The sequence below is a fragment of the Plodia interpunctella genome, chromosome 21, assembly GCF_027563975.2.
Source record: "Plodia interpunctella isolate USDA-ARS_2022_Savannah chromosome 21, ilPloInte3.2, whole genome shotgun sequence".
NCBI classification, from domain to species: domain Eukaryota; kingdom Metazoa; phylum Arthropoda; class Insecta; order Lepidoptera; family Pyralidae; genus Plodia; species Plodia interpunctella.
This window is the reverse complement of record NC_071314.1, coordinates 5,768,249-5,788,984: the sequence shown is the minus strand read 5'-3', so window position 1 is coordinate 5,788,984 and position 20,736 is coordinate 5,768,249. Positions and strand designations below refer to the sequence as shown.

General features: G+C 33.9%; 1 protein-coding gene across 7 annotated transcripts in view; it reads right to left on the bottom strand.

Annotated features, from left to right (window-relative positions):
- LOC128679094 (uncharacterized) overlaps window positions 1-20,736 on the bottom strand; it is a 232,604-nt gene that overhangs the window by 99,793 nt on the left and 112,075 nt on the right. For all 7 annotated transcript variants that reach the window (XM_053761090.1, XM_053761094.1, XM_053761086.1 and 4 more), the window contains exon 2: window positions 11,198-11,641. In XM_053761090.1, the coding sequence (XP_053617065.1) occupies window positions 11,198-11,335 (138 nt within the window). In that variant the 5' untranslated portion in view covers window positions 11,336-11,641. The remainder of the gene's footprint in view (window positions 1-11,197; window positions 11,642-20,736) is intronic.

Genomic DNA, 20,736 nt, shown 5'->3' with positions numbered 1-20,736 from the left:
ATTCGAAAAGAAGAAGAATTTACATACAAAATTTCCGGAAACAGTTCCCTTATTCCGGTATGAAAGATTGTGTTTTTCTATGTGTATGTATGTCAAATTTTAAAAAGATTGATTGAGAAGGTAAAGCGTGATTAGGGAAGAAAAAAAATTAGGTAGGTTCACAGATGTTCGAATTTCACCCTAATTAATTTTAAAAAGGTCGATTTACATTTATCCAGCTCTGCTTGGATAAATGGAAATCGACCTTTATACATTGATCCAGCTACTGGATCCAGTGATTCAGCTGGATCAATGTAAAAAAGCCATATATCTACTATTCGTTATAAATACGGGCCTGCGCGCGGGGCCCTTTCTAAATGTATGGTAAAATCATGGATTTAGTAAGTACTTCGTTACTAATTTCATGGGTAACTTGAGTCTATGAAAGAAGACAAATAGTTTGAAATAATCACAGAAATAATACATCTGTCTCTATCGCTCTCATTTCCAATGCATGTATTCATCCTGCTGTCATAGGACTTATTAACTTATATTATACAAAATATATAAAGTACTTATTCTGTTAGACTTGAATCTTTTCCAAACCATAGGTAAATGAAATCTTACGTACCTATTTCACATACATATTTCATATCTATTTTACGTACATATTTCATATCTAAAATGATCTATTTTAGAGTTCCGAACTGTCTAAATTTATAATTTATAGAACCACAAATCAATGTGGACTACCATATCTGCTTTTATCGCCAAAAGTTTGAATTCGATTTTCGTTTGAGTACTTCCGCAAAACTTTTACTGCTAAATATTATACATATAAATAAATAATTTGACAGGTAAACTAACTGCTAGATAAATCTTCCTGATGTGATTGGCCTGTTAGATATATCTAACACTTGTGAAAAATAATTTTTAACGCTATCTGTATGATATGTTACATTTAGGCTATCTGATACTTTATCAGCAAATGATGAAACAAATTCTAGAAGTACGAAATATAATAATTAGCTGTGTAAACGGTAGAAAAAATAGAAGCATTAGTAACGTAAAATTACATCATAAATAAAACATTTCCACAATTTTTAAGACCCACTGCGAATATCAGCGTTAAAAAAGCGCTAACATTTGGAGAAGCAGGTGAACCAGGGTCTTAAGAATAATTTATTGAAATTGGTCCTCGAATAGTGGTAGATTGGACCTCCGACCGACCCTTATAAATGCAAATATCCAATCTAGGGCCTTAGAACGAAAATTACTGGCATTAAATAAGGACTATTTACGCTGGATTCCAGGCCGGATTATTATGATGGTGGAAATAGGCATTGGGATTTTATAACCATATTTTTTAAGTCTCGAATTTTCCAATATATTTTCAAAGACCAGTGTTAGATTTTACCAAACGTTTGGAAGTGTGTGTGTTACCCACACACACATGAGTTTGTGCTCAGACACAGTTCTATGCATCGGGAGTAATTACCCGGTTAACCGAGAAAAAAAACTAGTTAATCACTCATTTTATATACTTACATTGAAATGGGTGATGGTTTTTAACCTGGTTCTATACCATCACAGATCTGGAACCATCGTATTTTTTAATTGGAAACCTGCACACTGGTTGACAGTTCAAGTCTACTAGTGTATATGCGATTACTTGTCATGTAGGTAGGTAGGTCATATTCATAAAAGTCATATCATGCGTTTAGGCGATTTGTATAGATCACGGATTTTTTAGCAATAACAAGCTTATAAAGAAGAAGAAGAAGAAAATTAAATCTATCTACTTAATAAATTGCTGTGATATACGAACGTATACACGGACGTATACGGACATAAAATTTTTGCTGTTCGACGCCGGAAACCTAAAACGTCCTACTTTTTTTAACCGTCAACGAAACCCCAAAACGAAACTATTAAATAACGAGCTATTAAATACAAGTTCGATAACTAATAACTTACCGTACTACTCCATATATTCCGTACTAAATACGGAATTCCCGTACAAAAGCCGTCGGAAACTCAGGAAAGAGGAAATGTGCTCTCTCAGGGGAGGACATATTACACTTTTAGGGATTGATAAGTGAATATAGTGTACATTTATATTATGTAAATAATGTACTTAGGCTCGTTACGCGCACGCAGATTTTTTATGTACTGTCAACAACGAACTTAGTGATTTTACATACAAGATTAGATTTATATAATAATAAAGAAATAAATAAAAAATATTCAATCGTATCCTTACATGGCGACCCTGCCAGCCGGCCGATGGTAAATTTAATAATTGAAGATTTCTAATTATTGTGCATATCTATGGATTTATTTTTGTTTATCCATGAAATTAAGTGTTGATGTGCCAGATAAACAAATAAATAAAAAAAAATACAAAATTTGATATCCAGGTAGAAAATATAAATGATACGTGATCATTTATATTTTCTTCACATTCAGGTTACGGTTCAATTTTGGATAGTCAATTTCATCTATGCTGTCTGACTACTAGGGATGCCGAAGACTGTGTGAAATGGAGAAGAAATAATAGCTAAAAGCATCTTGGACTCCAATTTTTTTGGCTGAGGAAGATACCAGAAAAATGCTTAGGTGAGACCGAGTTTTTGTACAGGTTAATTTTTATTCAAAATTTGGTGGCAGCGGTGGGATCAAACTAAACTACTTTCAATTTCATAATATTGTTTCACATTAAAAACCATACAAATATTTTTATCGAAGCAAAAGGAAATAACAAATGACATTTTTAAACAAACCCAGTAATGTAACAGCTTATAATTGCCCCACACTAGGCTAAAATGCCTCTCCTGAAAATTAAACATCATAAGACATAATATAATATTTGTCATAATGTTTGTTTCCTTTTCATTGGTCTGCCGGTCGTCTCCAGGTCTTCCTCTGTTGATACAGCCCAGTTCCTCAGGTCATGGAGGCGAGAGAGTACCGGTGGGATGCACATATTCCTTCGCCTGCATGCCCTGAGGAGCAAAGCACCGCTTCTGTCTTCTGCTTTTCTTTCTTCAGTCTTTTTTCTTTACTAATTTTTCTTCAAAGTTACACTAACTTTATTAGTTATACCAGAGCTTGTTAATTAATGTAATATAATAAAAAATCAGCTTGTTAATTAATGAAATATAACATAAAACAATTAAGGTTACACTTACAATGTTCTGGCTAATAAGGATGCTGAAGTACACGCGAATTGAAAAAAAACAAAAAAACAAAAAAAAAACGGACCTTTGAACTCCGACGCCATTTAGCTGAAAAAGAAACGAATGAAATGCTCAATAGAGGTAACTAGGGTAACTAGGATTAGCAAAATCTTGTATAGTTAGTTACTAGATCAATAAAATTATTTTGAGTGGAATATACCTAAGTATGATTTAGATTATGTTGTAGTTTTGTTATACCTACATAGCTTAAACTAGATTTACATGAACATTTTTGAAAAATATCACAAAACAAACACAGACAAGTACTAAGTATCTAAAATACTTATAATAACTTAATTTTTCTCAGAACCCAGCCCTATTCAATAGTCAAACTTTCCACAAATCTGCCAGTCATCAAGATAAAAACAAAGTAAGGTATTTAATTCAAGCACACCCTCAGCTGTCAAAAACAAACACAGAACGGAGATCTTAATCCACCCATCCGTCTGCGTCCCCGACAAACGGAGCTAGATGAGCCAATAACTCGACTGAAATCTCTTGTATAATTTCCTAATAAGGGTATGCTCGTGTCGCGATTTGGATGATTATTTTTAAAGGAGAATTCTTATACAGAACTAGTGGTATTATGAATGATTCAACGTTGATTAGTTATATATGTCTTTAACAATTTTAGGTGTAAATCAGTTTCACTAATTAGTTTAATATTATTTGCGGCGGTGCAATACTATGCATGTTATCTTATATACGTATAAACCTTCCTCTTGAATCACTCTATATATTTAAAAAACCGCATCAAAATCCGTTGAGCAGTTTTTTAAGATCTAAGCATATACAGAGTTAGAAAGACAATAAAGTAACGAGCAGATTTTAAGTTAGATTTTCAGCTAACTGTAATTCAGTAGTTTTTGCGTGATGCGCGAAATAACGTACAGGCAGACAGATAGATTAAAATTAAAAAAAAATGTTTTGGTTTCTATTAGTTCTATAAATAAAATAGTAAAAATCAAGTCCAAAGACTGAAATGGATAGATGGACACTTAAAAAGAATAATAGAAATTCAAATTATTTTTTTAAAATTTTTGTTTGTCTGTTTGTATGTATTATCAAGCTTATCTTATATCACCTATTTACAGACATAGCCTGTATAGGCTAAAAATAAAAAATAAAAGTGTAAGTATTTACACTTTTATTATATATATTGTATAGATAGACGAGAATCGACGAGTACCAATACAATCACACTATCAACTCTTCCAATTATTCAGTGTCGTGCGATTGCCCTAAATGCAGTTCCATTCAACCGGGCAGTGTAATTGCAAAGTTCCAAGACAACCTAACTACTTGGAAATTAATTGTAGCGATTCACATTGAACGAGACTTGATTGTGGTCATTCCAACCGCAAATTATTACGTATTCGGCTTATGATGACTTATCCAATTTTTTGCTCATATCAAACTGGGATCTAACTCGACCTGTTAATATATTGAGTTTATAACTCATCTCACTCATCATATTATTAGAGTTTAGAGTATACTCTACATAACTAGTTGTTCGCCGCGAACTAAAACCTCGCGAACACAAAAGCAATTTACAAAATTATGAATATTTCAAAAACGACTTAACCGATTTTGTTGCCCCGCGAACTTAAATATTCTATTGTCAGGTGCTACATAACTTTTTACTACAAAATTTCATCAAAATCAGAACGGTTCGAAAACTGTCGCGTTTGAAATTTACACATACATACAAAAATGTATTTTTGCCCAAAATTGATTTGTAAAAAAAAAAAATCCTTACTCCAGCCGAAGCCCAAACGATCGAATGAAATTATGGAAAACAAAACATCGTTTTGGCCACAACAACGTATGTACTGAAATTGAAATAAGGGTGAGTTGCACCGTCAAATTTGACCTTGATTTTAACCGGCGTGCCGCTGACGTTTAGAGAAAATGTCGCGTTTTTTACGCACGTTAAAATTAACGTCAAATTGACGGTGCAACCCACCCTTATTGTTTGTGGTTGAATAAGAAGAGTATAATGAGGAAGGTATTATGTCACGTTATGAATGGAGAACAACCACTGTTACATACTTATCTACTTATACATGAGTAAAAAAGTTGACTATATTATTACTGAAAAACTAATAAGTATATTATGTTCTGCAAAATAATGCCAAAAGAATCGATAAAATAATATTGGACTGCTAAAATAATGACAAGGATTATGTAGCCGAGGAAAAAGTGAAATACACTAAAACCAGCAATGCTTCCCCTTAATATCATAAATTCATATGTTGTTGTAACAATGCTAGCTAAATCTATAACAGAAAAGAAATTTTAGTCGATAAAAGCAAACGTTTTCACTTAAATCCGGATCGGGAGCCAGATTATACCAGATTGAACCGGAAAGATGTGATGTTGGGCTCTCGTCCAAAATGATCGACTCGCCACGGTTGCGTCAAGTAGGCATTTACTACGGGTCGGTAGGCGATTGGGAAGGCAAGAAATTAGAACTGCGGTAATAAGCACCTATTTTTTGAGAAAAGACATGTCTTAATTTATTACAAACAATAAAATTATTTTTTACAATGATTCTAATCTAAACATTTCAAAAATATGTATATACTACGGCCCTTCCCGTCCGGGGAAAATGATAATATAAAAAGTAGCCTATGTTACTTCTGAAGGTTTCGTCTGTATCTGTGCCAAATTTCATCAAAATCAGTTCAGTAGTTTTGCTTATGAGTTTCTTCAATACATACAAAAATGTAAATCTTCTCTTTATAATATTACTAACAGCTCGCCCCAGCAGCACCCGCTCGGGTAAAACCATATAAAAAGTAGCCTATGTCACTCCTGAAAGTTTCGCCTATATCTGGCCCAAATTTCATCAAAATCGGCCTAGTAGTTTTTAAAATTATCAATAACAATCAAAAATACAAATCTTATATTAGTATGCATTAGTATATTATTATTGTATGGATGGATAATCGCCAACCACCACGGTCCCATAAAATCCATTCAGGGGTGCATTTCTTGACCGTTTAAACCCGGCGTGTAGCGTTATAATGTAACTCACACATTCGCACATAGTGTCGCATATTTTTTCTTAATAAAGATTTTTTAAAATTAATCATTTAAAAATTAACATTGTACCAGTACTTTACTTATTTATAAAATAGGATAAATAAATTGATTACTGTGTATGGTCCAATTTAAAAAACACTAATGACAGCCCGCGGCGGAGTTTAAAACGCTCGTGAAATTCACCCTTAGATACATTGCTTGGGTGGCTCGGACAGCGGTTATATAGTGGTCCCAATCGTCTAACGGCTACGAGTTTACTACGCCGAACGAGGGCCAATCTTGTAATACCTCTAATCTAACAAGCTGTCCTCAGACTTCATTTTCGTGTAAGTACAGAAATTTCAGGGGCTCATTAGATTTGGTATTGCAATGGCAAAAAAATTTTGTCCATTAAAAGTCCGTTTTATACTCTTTAAAGACAGACTGTAAGTATTTTATGATACTATACTTATGGTAAGTCAATTTGTAAGTATTTTATTACACTACTTATATGGCAATGGTAAGTCCATTTGATCATTGAAACTAGAATTGGATCGCAGTAGATAAAGGTTGCTTTTTCGAAGGGTTTCAGGGATTCGCATTTGGTCTTCTTTTGTGCGCAAATCAGGCATTTTATTACCAAGTTGAATGAAATTCTAGTCGTGTGTTTAAGTTTCTATGATCGAATTGTCCTAGGTTCGGATCCTCACGTTAATATATGTACGTTCGTATACCAATGTGACTTGTGTATGATAGTTTTGACAGATCACCACTTGCTTTCGAGGGAATGAAATGTCCTATGAAAATCTGCACAATAGTAGACTATTGTTTACTTTATTGGCGTAAAAATCGCCATGGAAAAACAATCGTAAGTTGCATGGAATTATTTGGTACTCTATGAAGTATTTACTAAATCCATGGTTCGATATCATTAGGCGATTTAAATGAAATCTGACATCGGTGTTCTATATTCTTTTTTTATTTTATCATCATCATCTCATCCCATAGATTAACTCACAACTCATAGAAAAAATATCAAATCTTTGTGTAATTTTGGCTTCAATCACGACTTTGATGAACCGAAGCGATCGATTACTTAAAAATGAAAATTTTGAAGTGAAAACTTCTTTAGCGGCGCAGCGTTGTGCACTTTTTGTGATGGGTAAAAAATGTTAAACTCGCGCCAGGACACGTGACCCTGATCGAAAATTCGTAAGACGACAAAAATGCACAACGTTAATATTCAAGTTTTCAGTTCTGCCGGCACTCCCGGAGTGCAACACGTTTTTTTTCCTGTGATTTGATTACCAGCCTCCCGACGTCAACCCTCTTCGGGAATGCTGGAGCTTACCAGCTTTCATGGCGTTTTTTACCCACGATATTCACTAGAGGATATTAATTAAACTGCACTTGGCTCCGACAGTCAAATCGGGAAAATCCTCGGGAAAGTTGTGGTCCTATTCTAATGCGGAAACCGCACGTCACAAAACAGCTAACTAGACAATATTCCGAAATAGATTTAGCCTAGCAATTAGTGCGTCTATACGTCTCTTTCGTCACAATAGTCGCTGAACCGCTGCCCAGGGCAATGAAACGAGAAATTGGGCAATTAAAGATAATTAAAGCCGCCATTCCTAGCCCCGACGCTGTATGAAGTGTGCTAAATAACTGGTGAGAGGGTAGAAATAGGGTGCTAGGCGTTTTCAGTTACTGAGAAGAAAATTATACGCAATATGGAGCCTAATTCTCACGCAGCGCAAAGTTCCCTCCATAAATCTTGACCAGTAAGTTTATTAAAGGTTTAACACAGTTATTGCTTTCATGATATATCTTAATAGAAATAGTTCAATCGAATGCTTCGACCGATTGATCTTTTTCGGTGCGACTTTGTATTTAATATAGATTGAGAAAAACTATTGTAATATATGTACCTACTTATTTATGTATTATATTATATTATAATGTTATTGTGTACTGTATAAGTGTACCATTTTCGACATTCGATTCGGTATACATTGCCGATCTTTCATTGCGCTAATTAAAAGCACTCACACATACGCAATATTCGCGCATTCTTGTCGGCGTCTGTCTGAGCTCGGTGACATTGTGGAGCTGGCGTTAAAATAACAAGCCGCCATCACATCCACAGCTATGTGTCCCTTAATCGCCTCGTACGACATCCAAGGGAGGATATGGAATAGGTCTTATTCTATGGCGGATCTAAACACCACAACATGAAACTTAGATTCTGCTATAGTTCTCATTTACATTGAAATGGAGTAGACAGACATACCTAACCTACCACGTGATTTATATAGGTTACACGGCACCCATTTACGTGACCAGAAAGTTGAGCTATGATTTCTATTGAGAATCAAAGATGTTGATCTAACGCAAATACGATCTCGTGAAATTTAGGATATCATGTCATCTGATGTGAAATTTAGTACTAAAATAGAGAGGAAAAACTCATATCAAATACCTATAAATCTAGCTAGCTGCGCCCCGAAGCTTCTCTTTCGAGGGAATTTTGGGATAAAAAGTACCATATGTATTTTTCCAAGTAATATTCTGCCCGTACCAAATTTCATAACAATCTCTCTAGTAGATTTTGCGTGAAAGACTATCAAACATACACACGTACCTACATCCTCACAAACTTTCGCATGTACAATAATAGGATTCGTTGGATAGGATTAATAATAACAATTGCAACGTATAGAAAACTATCCCGCTTTCAGTTTAAGAGGATTAAATTCTATCGAGAGCTAAATGCTTCCAATATGAATAGCACCTACTTTACAGCTTAATCTAATTTGATAATAATGTTATTGGTATTATTATTATTTATTCATTTTTTTATATTACAAAGTACTATAGTAAGTGATACTGATAGTAGTAGTGAGTAAGTGGTCACCACAACCTATGAACGTCTGCAACACCAGGGGTGTAACACACGCGTTGCCTATTTTGTGGCTTAGAATCTTTTCACACTGTATCTTGTAATCACACCGCCTCTCTCACACTTCAAACCGGAACACAACAAATCAAGCACTGCTGTTTGGCGGCAGAAACAGATGAGAGTGAGGTACCCATGCAGACGACCTTTGTACCTTTTTTAAATCTATGGTAAAATTAGTTTTTAATTATCGACCTCGTAAAACACACATCGACTAGATTGCGGATTGTAAGGGAGATAATATTAGAAGCACTCACAATACAGAATGACTTTTTATACATTAGCAATATTTTGTCTACATGCTCACTTTTAGTATGGGGGTAACTCCGAAATCGCGAAAAAAAATCAGATATTTTATACAAATTTAAATACCTTACTTGTGGAAAATTTATGAATCAGGTGATGTTTTTCTTAGCGATTTCTAGGTTGCTTCCATAAGAAAAGTTATTCAGTACCATCGACTGACCATGTAGATAAAATAACGCCAATGCGAGCGACAATGCATAAAAAGACTGATGAATGAATGAAGCGAGTGAGATTTGTCAAGATCGTTGCAAGTGGAAATCCCTAGTTTCTGCCTACCCTCATGGGAAAGAAGCCTGATATTATGTATGTATTCGTTATTATTTCGTTGAAGTAATTAGTTTAAGTATGTAATACAAATCTACATATTATATTTTGTGGAAATAAATTAATTTTGACTTAAACTAATTTCATTGTAAACATTTTTTTTGAAGTCCTAGTTAATGCTACTTTAACTACTCTAGGAAATAACGTGGGTGAAAAACAAAGTCGAGGGCAAAAGCTTGTCGTAATGGATGATATAAGATGAGAAGCAAACTTGCAATAAACACAATAGTCACGTAGTTGCGTACTCTGGCGTGCGTGTCCAAGAAAATTCAATAACTGACCGGCCCTAGTTGGGCGACAAATGCGCATTGGCAGCATAACGCGGCGCGATGCTAACATGACAAACATATGTATTTTCTTGCCACAATCCGTGACTTTGTAGATAGTCTTAACAGCCTTTGCTACTCCTGTAATTCTAGTCTATCGCTGTGCCAGATTTCAACAAAATGGGTGCAGTACTTATGAGTTTTATTCGTAGGAAACAAGCAAGAAATATAAAATTCTAGATTATCTTCTATAAATTGTATTGATTTGAGTGGCCGGTGCTGTAGTGTGTAGTCGCCGTAATCGAAACTAATAATATAAACGTTATGTAATGTATAATGTAAATGTAAACGTCTGCTATGTTAATGTGACATTTGCATGACTACACCGCAAGTTTGATTATGATGAAATTTGTAATATAGATATCGTTAATAACCCAGGGTCAAATATAGGTTCCCGCGAGTCGAGCTGCGGGCAACAGCTAATCTTTCTTTTCGTAATCTCGCATAGAGTCGCAACGTGTTGAACCGCGTTTCACCGCTCAATGTGAATGCCGGACGAGCAGTTTGACTACTGGCGCATTATGAAAGTTAAATTAATTACGCCCTGACGAGGAATATTGATAATAATTCTGATGGTAAGATAGAGATACAACACAGAAATGCAATATTTTTTATACGACACCAGATCCGAAAGAATGTAATTCCATGTTTGAACTTATAAGTAAAAGTACATAATTGAAGACCCGGCCTAAAAAATTGTTTCAAAATCATTCCTCTTGGGAATTATATATAACCCAGTCGATATAAATATGAACATCGCTGCATACAAATGTCATTTAGACAGATCCAAACACAATTCCGTCGTGTTACATCAATGTTGACAGCAATGAGTATTCTTTTTTTAAATAAGTATTTATAATTCAGACTGGCAAAAAATATGATTATATTTGAAAAATATAATATACAGTGGTAAAACTGCCATAGATAAAAGAAATATGGTACTACGAATGAAAAGGTATGCTTTTTGCTTATTGTTTGTGCAAAAAATTTTACTGCCCTCTAGTCACAAGAAAAAATAGTTATAATTATTAACTCACCTGCGTCGGAGTAAAATTGGTATGTTGCAGAGGGCAGGGCGGAGCCGCGGTGCTGCCATAGTGTTGCTGGTACGATGACGTCAGAATCTTCTTGTGCGCCGTCGCTTGCGCACGGAACGCGCTCACGCTTAGCTTCATTATTTATTTATTTATATTTTACTTTCCTTTTTATGAGGGGTATCAGTAAAAACACGGACCATAGATTGCATAAGGAAAATAGAGAATTAAATTCACTGAAATTATTTGAAAAAATTATATTAGATCTATTAAATATTTGTGATTATATTTTCAATTGCTTCACCACATATTATTCACTTGTGCATTATTTTGTTGAATGTATACGTTTTTAATTCAAGTTCACTTCGATTGAATTTTATAAAACTTTTTTTTTTAAATTTGATTTAGGCCTTCAAATGCCACTGATGTATGTGGCACAGTTTACATCTGAAACAAAAAAATAATAATATTATATTAATGGCACTCTAAAGTTCACGTGTATTTCCTAATTGTATTGACTGCACAATAGGAAAAGCAGAAAACTATTTATTATAATACTTAAGTTCCTACTACTCTAAATACCTATGAAAAAAAAAATTGGAAAAGAAGTTGGAACTATTACTTCCAAACGTCATTCTAAGCTGTTCCAATATTAGGTAATACTCGATATTATCGTCTTTTTCGTTTTATGAACTCTGTATGTCTATACCTATTAGAACCTAGATCAGTAAGTGTAGGTAACAAATTATTTACAAAAATGTCATTTTTGATAAAACGCCTGAAAATAAACCCATCTCCGTGCCGTAAACCGTTGAGGAGTTCCCTCGTTGCCGATCCTGGGTGCTCCATCAGGTCATGCTTATCATAATGATGCAATGTCATGGAAACTGGAGCGACGTGGAAAATTACAATTCTGTAGGACAACTGGAAGTAGGAGAAATCTAGGTTATATTACAGACAGACGAGCGAACATTGGGACAAGTGAAACTTAATAAAAGCTTGTAAAATAAATACATATTTGTTACAATTAATAGTCATTTATTTAGTGATATATTTGATTAACACAATTTTACAAGTATTAATAATATCTATTTCTATTTGACAAAATGGGACGTACTTGTATAGATAAATTTATTTAGTTAAACTTTGTTGTGAAGAATTCAATAACGCAAATTCTTAAGGTCAAAAATTATGACGGTTTTTCGACAGCTATTTATTCCCTTAGTGCTTAGAGTAAACTATGTACTTACTATATTTTAATAAGGCTTTGCTATGATTAAGATTTTTTCATTTGTGAATGTGGTGGTGAAAAAGTTTGTAATATTAGTACCTATTATGTTTATATTTATTGTGTTTATTGTATTATTATTATGTTTATTGTACAAACACAATAAAGGAGAAAAAGTATAGCCTCCAACAGAATGAAAAGAATACAATAATATAGTTATTAATTATATAAAGCAATTAGCGAAAACCACTCTATTCAGGTATGTTCCAAACTCGTCGATTGTCAAACCACTCGATTCAAATCGCTCGATTCTCGTAGCCACATTAGTAAGATCAATAATCGCTGTTGACTCCCCCAGTGCTCGATTTTACTCGACATCACGGCGCCTACTAGGGACGAGCGATTTATCGATATGACATGAAAGGTCATGTAAACGGCTGCTGTGTCAAAGCACCTATGTGACATTCAAGGTTATATTACGCATACCTACTGGGTTTATGCGAAGATTGATGATAACAAAAATTGTCTAACTTATAGCAAAAGGATGATAAAATCTTTAATAGCATCTGGTTACGAAAGAGAGTTTTAACGGCGGCTAAAGGTGATATTTGTAAGTAGAATTGTTAATTACTATATAAATATATATATATATAGGGACAAATCACACAGATTGAGTTAGCCTCGATCTGAAAAATATCCATCTTGATCTGACCGGAGATCGAACCCGGAACCTCCAGTGTAGCCGGCATGATGACCATTACATCTCTGTAAGATCATCAACTGTAAGAAAATAAGTCAGCAATTTATTTTGTTTCGGTTTTTGTGAGTTTTAGTATATGATAAAAAACCAAATTAAAACTCCCTATGAAATAAAGTGGTCACAATATGCATACGCAGAAATACTACTAAACTACTGTCATCATTCGACTTTTATCGACACAAAAACACATTTAAACCTCCCATCACTGGAAATTGACAAGGAAAAGTGGAGTTAAAATCGTCCGTTTTTAATATTCCCTGTTTATTTTCGACCGCCTCCGATGGGATCTTCGCTGAATTTTTTGCCAACTTTTGGGTAGAATTTGACTGCTTTTAGAGGTCCGTATTACAGTTCATTGTGTGGTGACTGATCGTTTCTCACTTTTGTTTTTTTTTACAATGAATAAATTATTCGGCATTTTATTCTATTGAAATTTTCACGGCTGGTTTAGTGTCTTTTACAATACAATTGGATGGAGTAATATTTGTAAGCAGTTTATTTGCTACTTCATCAAATGTTTCTGAGATCTCTTCTTTTACATACACAAAATTAAAATTTTCCATTACATCATCATCAATTAATTTAAGAACTTTGTTCAAGAACAAACGGTTCGGTGGAGAATTTTCCATCTAATTCTGTCCTCAGCCATTGATTTCACCTCCCTATACGACACGACATCTGCCTTCTCTTTTATTTCATCTAGGAATGCCCTTCTTAGCTTTCCTTTTCCTCTTCTTGCTTCGATTTTTCCTTCAATCAGATATTTCATAAAGTTACCGTGTCGTATAAGGTGGTCAAACATCTTTCCCCTTCTTGTCTCTATTGCTTTCAATAACGTTCTTTTTTCTTTAATCTTGTGTACTAGACAAAATCAAAGAAAAAAGGACGTTCTTCATTTGTTTTCTTATCTGTCCAATTAATTCTCTCCATACGCTTCCAGGACCACATTTCAATAGCTTATAAACGCATTCGATCCTTCTTTAGCAAAGTCCACGCCTCACTGCCATACAACGCAATACTCCAAACACAACATGTGTTTGGAGTATTGCGTTGTATGGCAATTAATAAGATAAAAAATAAATTAATGAGACTTTTTTTCAAGACAATCATATGCTCTTTTCGCCATATATATTCTAGCTATTATAACGGATGTACAGTGTAAGGAGTCATTACTAATAATACTGCCTAGATATGTAAATTTATCAACTAGTTCTATTGTCTTGTTGTTTAGTTTTATCTGTTGTGTTGAAGTACTATTTCTTGTTACATGCATAGTTTTAGTTTTCTTGGTATTTATTTTTTAAACCTATTTCTTGAAATGCTTCAAAAATTCAAATACAGATCATACTAAATAGATTAAAACCAATAGCTGCACAGTGTTTGAGCGCTGATCAATATGGATTCAGGCAAAGTAAAGGAACTCGGGAGGCAATCCTTACAATTAGGCTAGTAGGCTACATCTAGACGAATAGATCTTGGTCTAGATACTTCTATTGCCACTATTGATCTTGAAAAAGCCTTCGACAATGTTGATTGGAAAGAAATTATGTCAACTCTAACTTAAAACGGCTTAGACTATAGAGATAGAAGAATAATATACCAACTTTATGAGAACCAAGAAACCATAATAGAAATAGGAACTGAAACTGATACATCCAAAATACAAAAAGGAGTAAGGCAAGTCTGCCCTCTTTCACCAGAAAATGCAATTAGAACTTAGAAAATGCAATTACAAAAATTAAAGAATCTAGACTAGGTGGAGTAAAATTTAATGGACAAACAGTATATTTCATTTGACGACCTCGGTGGCGCAGTGGTAAGGTTCTTGCCACTTAACCGAGAGGTCCCGGGTTTGATCCCCGGTCGGGTCATGATGGAAAATGATCTTTTCCTGATTGGCCCATATATGTATTTGTTATAAAATATAGTATCGTTGAGTTAGTATCCCATAACACAAGTCTCGAACTTACTTTGGGGCTAGCTCAATCTGTGTGATTTGTCCTAATATATTTATTTATTTATTTATTAGATATGCAGACGATATTGCAGCCGTCGCAGAAAATAGTGAACAATTAGGAAGAATGCTTAAAGAGATGAATGAAGCATTTCCATTACATATAGGTACGTAAATCCAAAAATTCAAAAAATGTTTATTTACACTATGGATGATACCTATGATATTGCATCACATATTGACATAAAACATATTCTTCATCTTAACGATTGTTTTATTGCTAACACTGGCGTTAGATTTTCTTCAAGTCGCCTAAAGGAATTTGACATGAATTCCCCGACTACCTATGCCTATCTAGAGACAACAATTAAGTATATAAGCGACCAGTGTGTAGATTTCTATACGAAGTATTCCTTTGCCGAAAATAAGTGTAAAACTAAGAATTAGAACGTACAATCATCAGCATTTCAAGTTACCTGCGTTGATCTTTAAGTAACAGCTATCGGCGAACCTCAGAAATCGGGTAGAATATAACCTGGAATTTCGGGATAAAAAGTACCCCATGTATTAACATGGGGTACTTTTTATCCCGAAATTTCCACGGGAGCGAAGCCTCAAGTATGTGCTCCTTACAAATCAAATTAGATGCTCTCTATCACCGAAGGTATTTCTAAAATAAATTAAACCATTTCGCCTAAACTTCACAATTTATGATTAACGGAAGAATCCTAAAGTTGTCGCAAATTATCAAGGCGTAGACTTAATTAATTTTCGTATCTAATAAAATTTAAACAACAACATCCAGGCGAGATAACGAGTTCTTGTAACAGTTTTATCGTTTAATCTCGTTGTTATCTGGACAGCGATTTATTTTATGACATGTTATGGATATAGCTAAATAAGAAGAGCATTAGATAATTTTACAAGTTGTAATCATGTAACTTAATGTAAGCTGAGGGTAACATTGGGTGTTTATCAAACAATATTGTCCATTCTATTTGGTAAAATATCTATGTAGATCGTTAAAAATGCGTTTTCTGTTTCTTCGTGGTATTCTACTCTGGCAATATTTTGATTAGGTTGCACCAATCAACTTTGACGTACTCAGAGGAACCAGCGTCAGCGGCGCGGTGTGCTGCAAAATTTTAGTCGTAAAGAGTCGTCGAGAGAGAGAGCCGTCTGTCTCTCTCTCTCACACACGCATACACACACACACACACAATTATCTCTGCAATCAATATAAATATTTGGGTTCAATAAATAAAAAAATGAAAATGAAAAAGTTATTATCAAATTAACATTAAACATTATTTGTATAAAGAAAAGTTAATAGTTCATTAAAAACTCATATTCAGGATGGGTTGCACCAGTCAATATTGCCGTTAACTTTAAACTGCGCGCCGTCGACGTTAGACAAAATGGTGTACTTTGCATTTTTCTGCGCAGATTAGATGCAAGATAAAAAGACAAGAACGTTAACTCACATATAGTTTTCTGATGAAAACCATAGATTAAATTTTCTATGACGATGATGTATATGTTATAAAAGTATGTTATAAAACCAGGACTTTAAATAATGCGTACTCGCCTGTGTATCTACATCGAGGGTTCCAGAACACTCGACATGTAACGTTTGAAGGACATACAGAACAACGAGTACTTTGCTTGTGAAAATTCTGCGCACATTTCAACAGTCAGAAAGCTCGGTTTGAAGTGGCACTTCGCTCGACGAAATCCATTTTTTTTCACAATTTTTTCACTTTATCTCTTTCAATAAGGGGATTGTTTTGTTTGTTCAACTATATACGGTTCATATAATTTGAACAATATTTTTTTTAAATTCATTTTTGCCACAAGCTTTTATTGTCGTCAAAAATCATGTATGTAAACCGTTGAGTGTACCGAATACCTTCGGTGGGAGCCGTCATACTTATAACAATAATAGTTAAGAGTATCTACTACTCTCAAATGAAAATATTGTGGCATGGTCTCGATAGCTCAGTGGTTAACAGCACTGTCACGGATAGACAGGGGCGGTTCAATTCCCGCTCGATTCCAGAATTTTTTCATCTCATTATTATTTTCAAAAATAAGTTGAAAAGCATGTGTGTATAACAAAATCTATTTAAATAATGGATTATCATGAAAAATTAAATGACGTGGAAAATTTAATGGCAAGTGAAGTTTAAATTACCTACAAGATTTGATTACAGACAAACAAACGTCGAAACAGATAAAACTAAATAAAAGCTTGTACAATAAGAACAAAGAACTTAATACTAAAAGATAATACATTTTCAACCAGTGAATACTTGGGAAAAATAACTATGGTTAAAAAAAAACCTAAACACAGTAAGTATGTGAAGAATTATTGCCGAGAAATGAAAAACAGGGTCACGCTTCACCAAAAAGTGTTTTAATGCAGCATCAATCATGTTTTTACAGGGATGACTCATCATACAAGTTTTTCACAACGGAATATCAGTCAACTTCTCTCATTAGCTTTTCCGTAAAAAAAAGTGTAAACTTTTTAATGACCTTTAATGTCCTGGCAATAAGGTACACAATTGCGTGATAAATGGTGTGGAGAATACGCTTTTCAGCGAGTATTACGTTTTTATATCATTGTGTAACTTTCGCCATAATGATAAGCATCCTGGGTTCTCTATTGTTGGGATATGATTGATATCTTGTTTTCTTTTTACTAAACTACCTTCAAATATTTCAAGATTCGTCTATGTACAGTCAACAGCACATCAAGTTACCCCGCATGAACCTCTATAGCGCGGAAACAGCGGCGAGTTTGCAATTAATTTGGGTAGATTGATGTGCTGTTGACTGTACCTACATTTAGTTTCTTATAATATGCTTATGGGATAGAAATTTTGAAGTCATTCAAGCTAAAATGCCTACACAAAATAATAAATTATTTTTTTTTAATATCTATTATTGCTACTAATATCAACATTAGTACATTTTTCTTCATAAAATATTTTATATCCAAACTGAAACTAACTTTCATTACTTAATTGCCTATTATAAAAGAAAGATTTATATACAATTCCAGTAACATACAAACAAAATAAAAGAAAGCAGAATAATAATTACAATCCAATTAAAAATTGAAAACCAATTAACACTATTAAGTAATTGAATTCAATCGTTAGCAGTTTGCGCTGAAGAAATTCAAAATGGCGGCATTAATGTCGAATTCTTTTCCGTCTTTTAATTACGGGGCTATAATGGGGATCATTAAACGCTAGCGCTGGTTGTAGATTGAAGTTTAAGTCATAATCGTGTGTCAATGGTATTTCATTAGAACTGTGAAAAATGTAGGTAGTTAAACAACTTAAAAATCGAATCATTATTATGTTTTGACGATGACAGAATCGACACCAAGGTTTCATATTGCAATATTTATTATAATTGAATATTATTTTAGAATTAATTATCGAGTGTATTCATTTTCGAGTCTGTACTTTTTCTTTAAAACCTATAAAAAATTGTAAATATATTATTTAAATTTTGAGGGTGAATTGCACCAGTCAACTTCTGACATCGACTCTGACTTGACAATGGCGTACTTTCTGCGGACGTTAAAGTCAAGGTCAATGTTGACTACAACAATAGAGTTAGTCATTTAGCGTAGGTTGTGCCCTCTCCAAAATACGTTTTTAACGTAATCTGCAAAAGTAAAGTGAGACTATGAAGTTTGAATTGAAGTCGAAACTGTATATTCGATAGAGATAGCCCACGTACAGATTCTTATCCCTTTATGATTATATTGAGTTTCAATTATAAATGATAGCTTCTGATTAAAAAAGCTATATTATCAACATGAAAATATAGGTCTTATTCAGGTCAGATTATAGGCGGATAATATTACCAAAGTTTTTTTATTAAATCTGAATAGGTACAACACTTCGTTGTGAAAGTTATTTATTTAGTCTCCATCATCTAACGGTAAATATTTTGCAGGTTTCCTCAAAGTATATTTAGAGATAAATTCGTCGTCTTTTCGCCAATTAAACTAAAATAAATAGATTTTTTCGGTTGGCATCGAAAAACTCAATTAAAATTATCATCAATACAGATATTAATGCAGATTATAATAATTGACAACCAAAATACACACCCATAATACGTAAATGAAATACCACCAACGTTACGTTTGTCACGAAATCGACAGCGGAAAACAAAATGGCCGCACTAAACACAAAATGGCGGCACTTGACCGCTAATGTTCGTCACCCGATATTCCCAGTTCATTCGAGTCACGGTCTCGATACACGGACGTTATTTATTTCGATTTGTTCTACATCGGCGAGAAATTGACAAATCTAGCGGCATATTACGATGGACACACTTTGAAAATGTTATTTAGATTGCTATTTTAAAAGTTGCACACAAATAAAATGCGATATTTTAAAGACACTACGATTATTTGAGTACTAATTCCGCATTTAGAAAATAGTATCTTTGTTCTCATCTTTGTTCAGTCTTATTCGGGGATGTGACGTCACCCAGGGTCCAAATAAAAAATAGATCTTCTAATTTTGAAGAATTAGCTGTGATTCACGTCCGTCCGCCTGCCTACAGTCAATTCACTCTTTGGGAATGTCGTTGCTGCCTATTGGTGATCAAAGCTAAATGCTTTGATCACCAATAGGCAGCAACTCAAACAAGCTCTTCAGGACGGATTGTTATAACATTTATTACACAGGTAGATATAACCTGGAATAAGACATAGGGTACTTTTTATCCTGAAATTCCCATAGTACTGAAGCCGCGGGGCGTAGCTAGTTCGTCATAAACCATTCATTTCGTTTTAAAGTTTGAAAGGTAACAATAAGCCTACTTAAACTGAGCCAAAACTGGAATGGAGGTTAATAACAAAGAATGAAAGTTTCATTTTGGTTTAATGGTCGTTGGTGATTTGCCAACAGCTTGGCAATTGTTTTTTAATGCTTGTTGTGGACTTCATCATAAACTTATATCGACAGATGTTTTATTATTTTTCTATGCCATTTTGGTGGTGAACGGTTTTCGATTTAGTATTTAGATTATTTAAATTCTTTATTTATGGCCGGTTACTAAGTTTCAAGTTAAAATGGCATAAACTTCTTTTTCTTCTTAATAATAGTAATTAATCTTTTTTTTCACTAAGAATTAAAATAAATTTATAAATATGTGATGGTGGCGCTCGCTAGTGAAAGCTTAAATCAAGCACCAAGTTTACCAAAAACATATTGAAGCAATTTAGCTTTCAATTTTAAATTCCCATCTCGCTGGATATGCAAATGAAAATGGCATTGTGTTTAGCAACACATCTTTGCCGCCACATAAAAATATTAACACTCGTAATGCGAGGTAATAAAGCTCATTTCTGTACGTCATTTTCTTTAGTGCCGGGTAAATAGATATGAGTGTTGTATTGTTTCATTTACGACCTTAAACTTACGTAATAACGATTAGTTTTCCTCTGTGCGTTTATGATTGTAGTTACTTAGCAAGTGGTTCCAATCTAGTGTGACTTTCTGGATGTTCCCGTCCAGTAAGTACAAGTAAATAAATATAAAATCTAAAATACGAATAATATT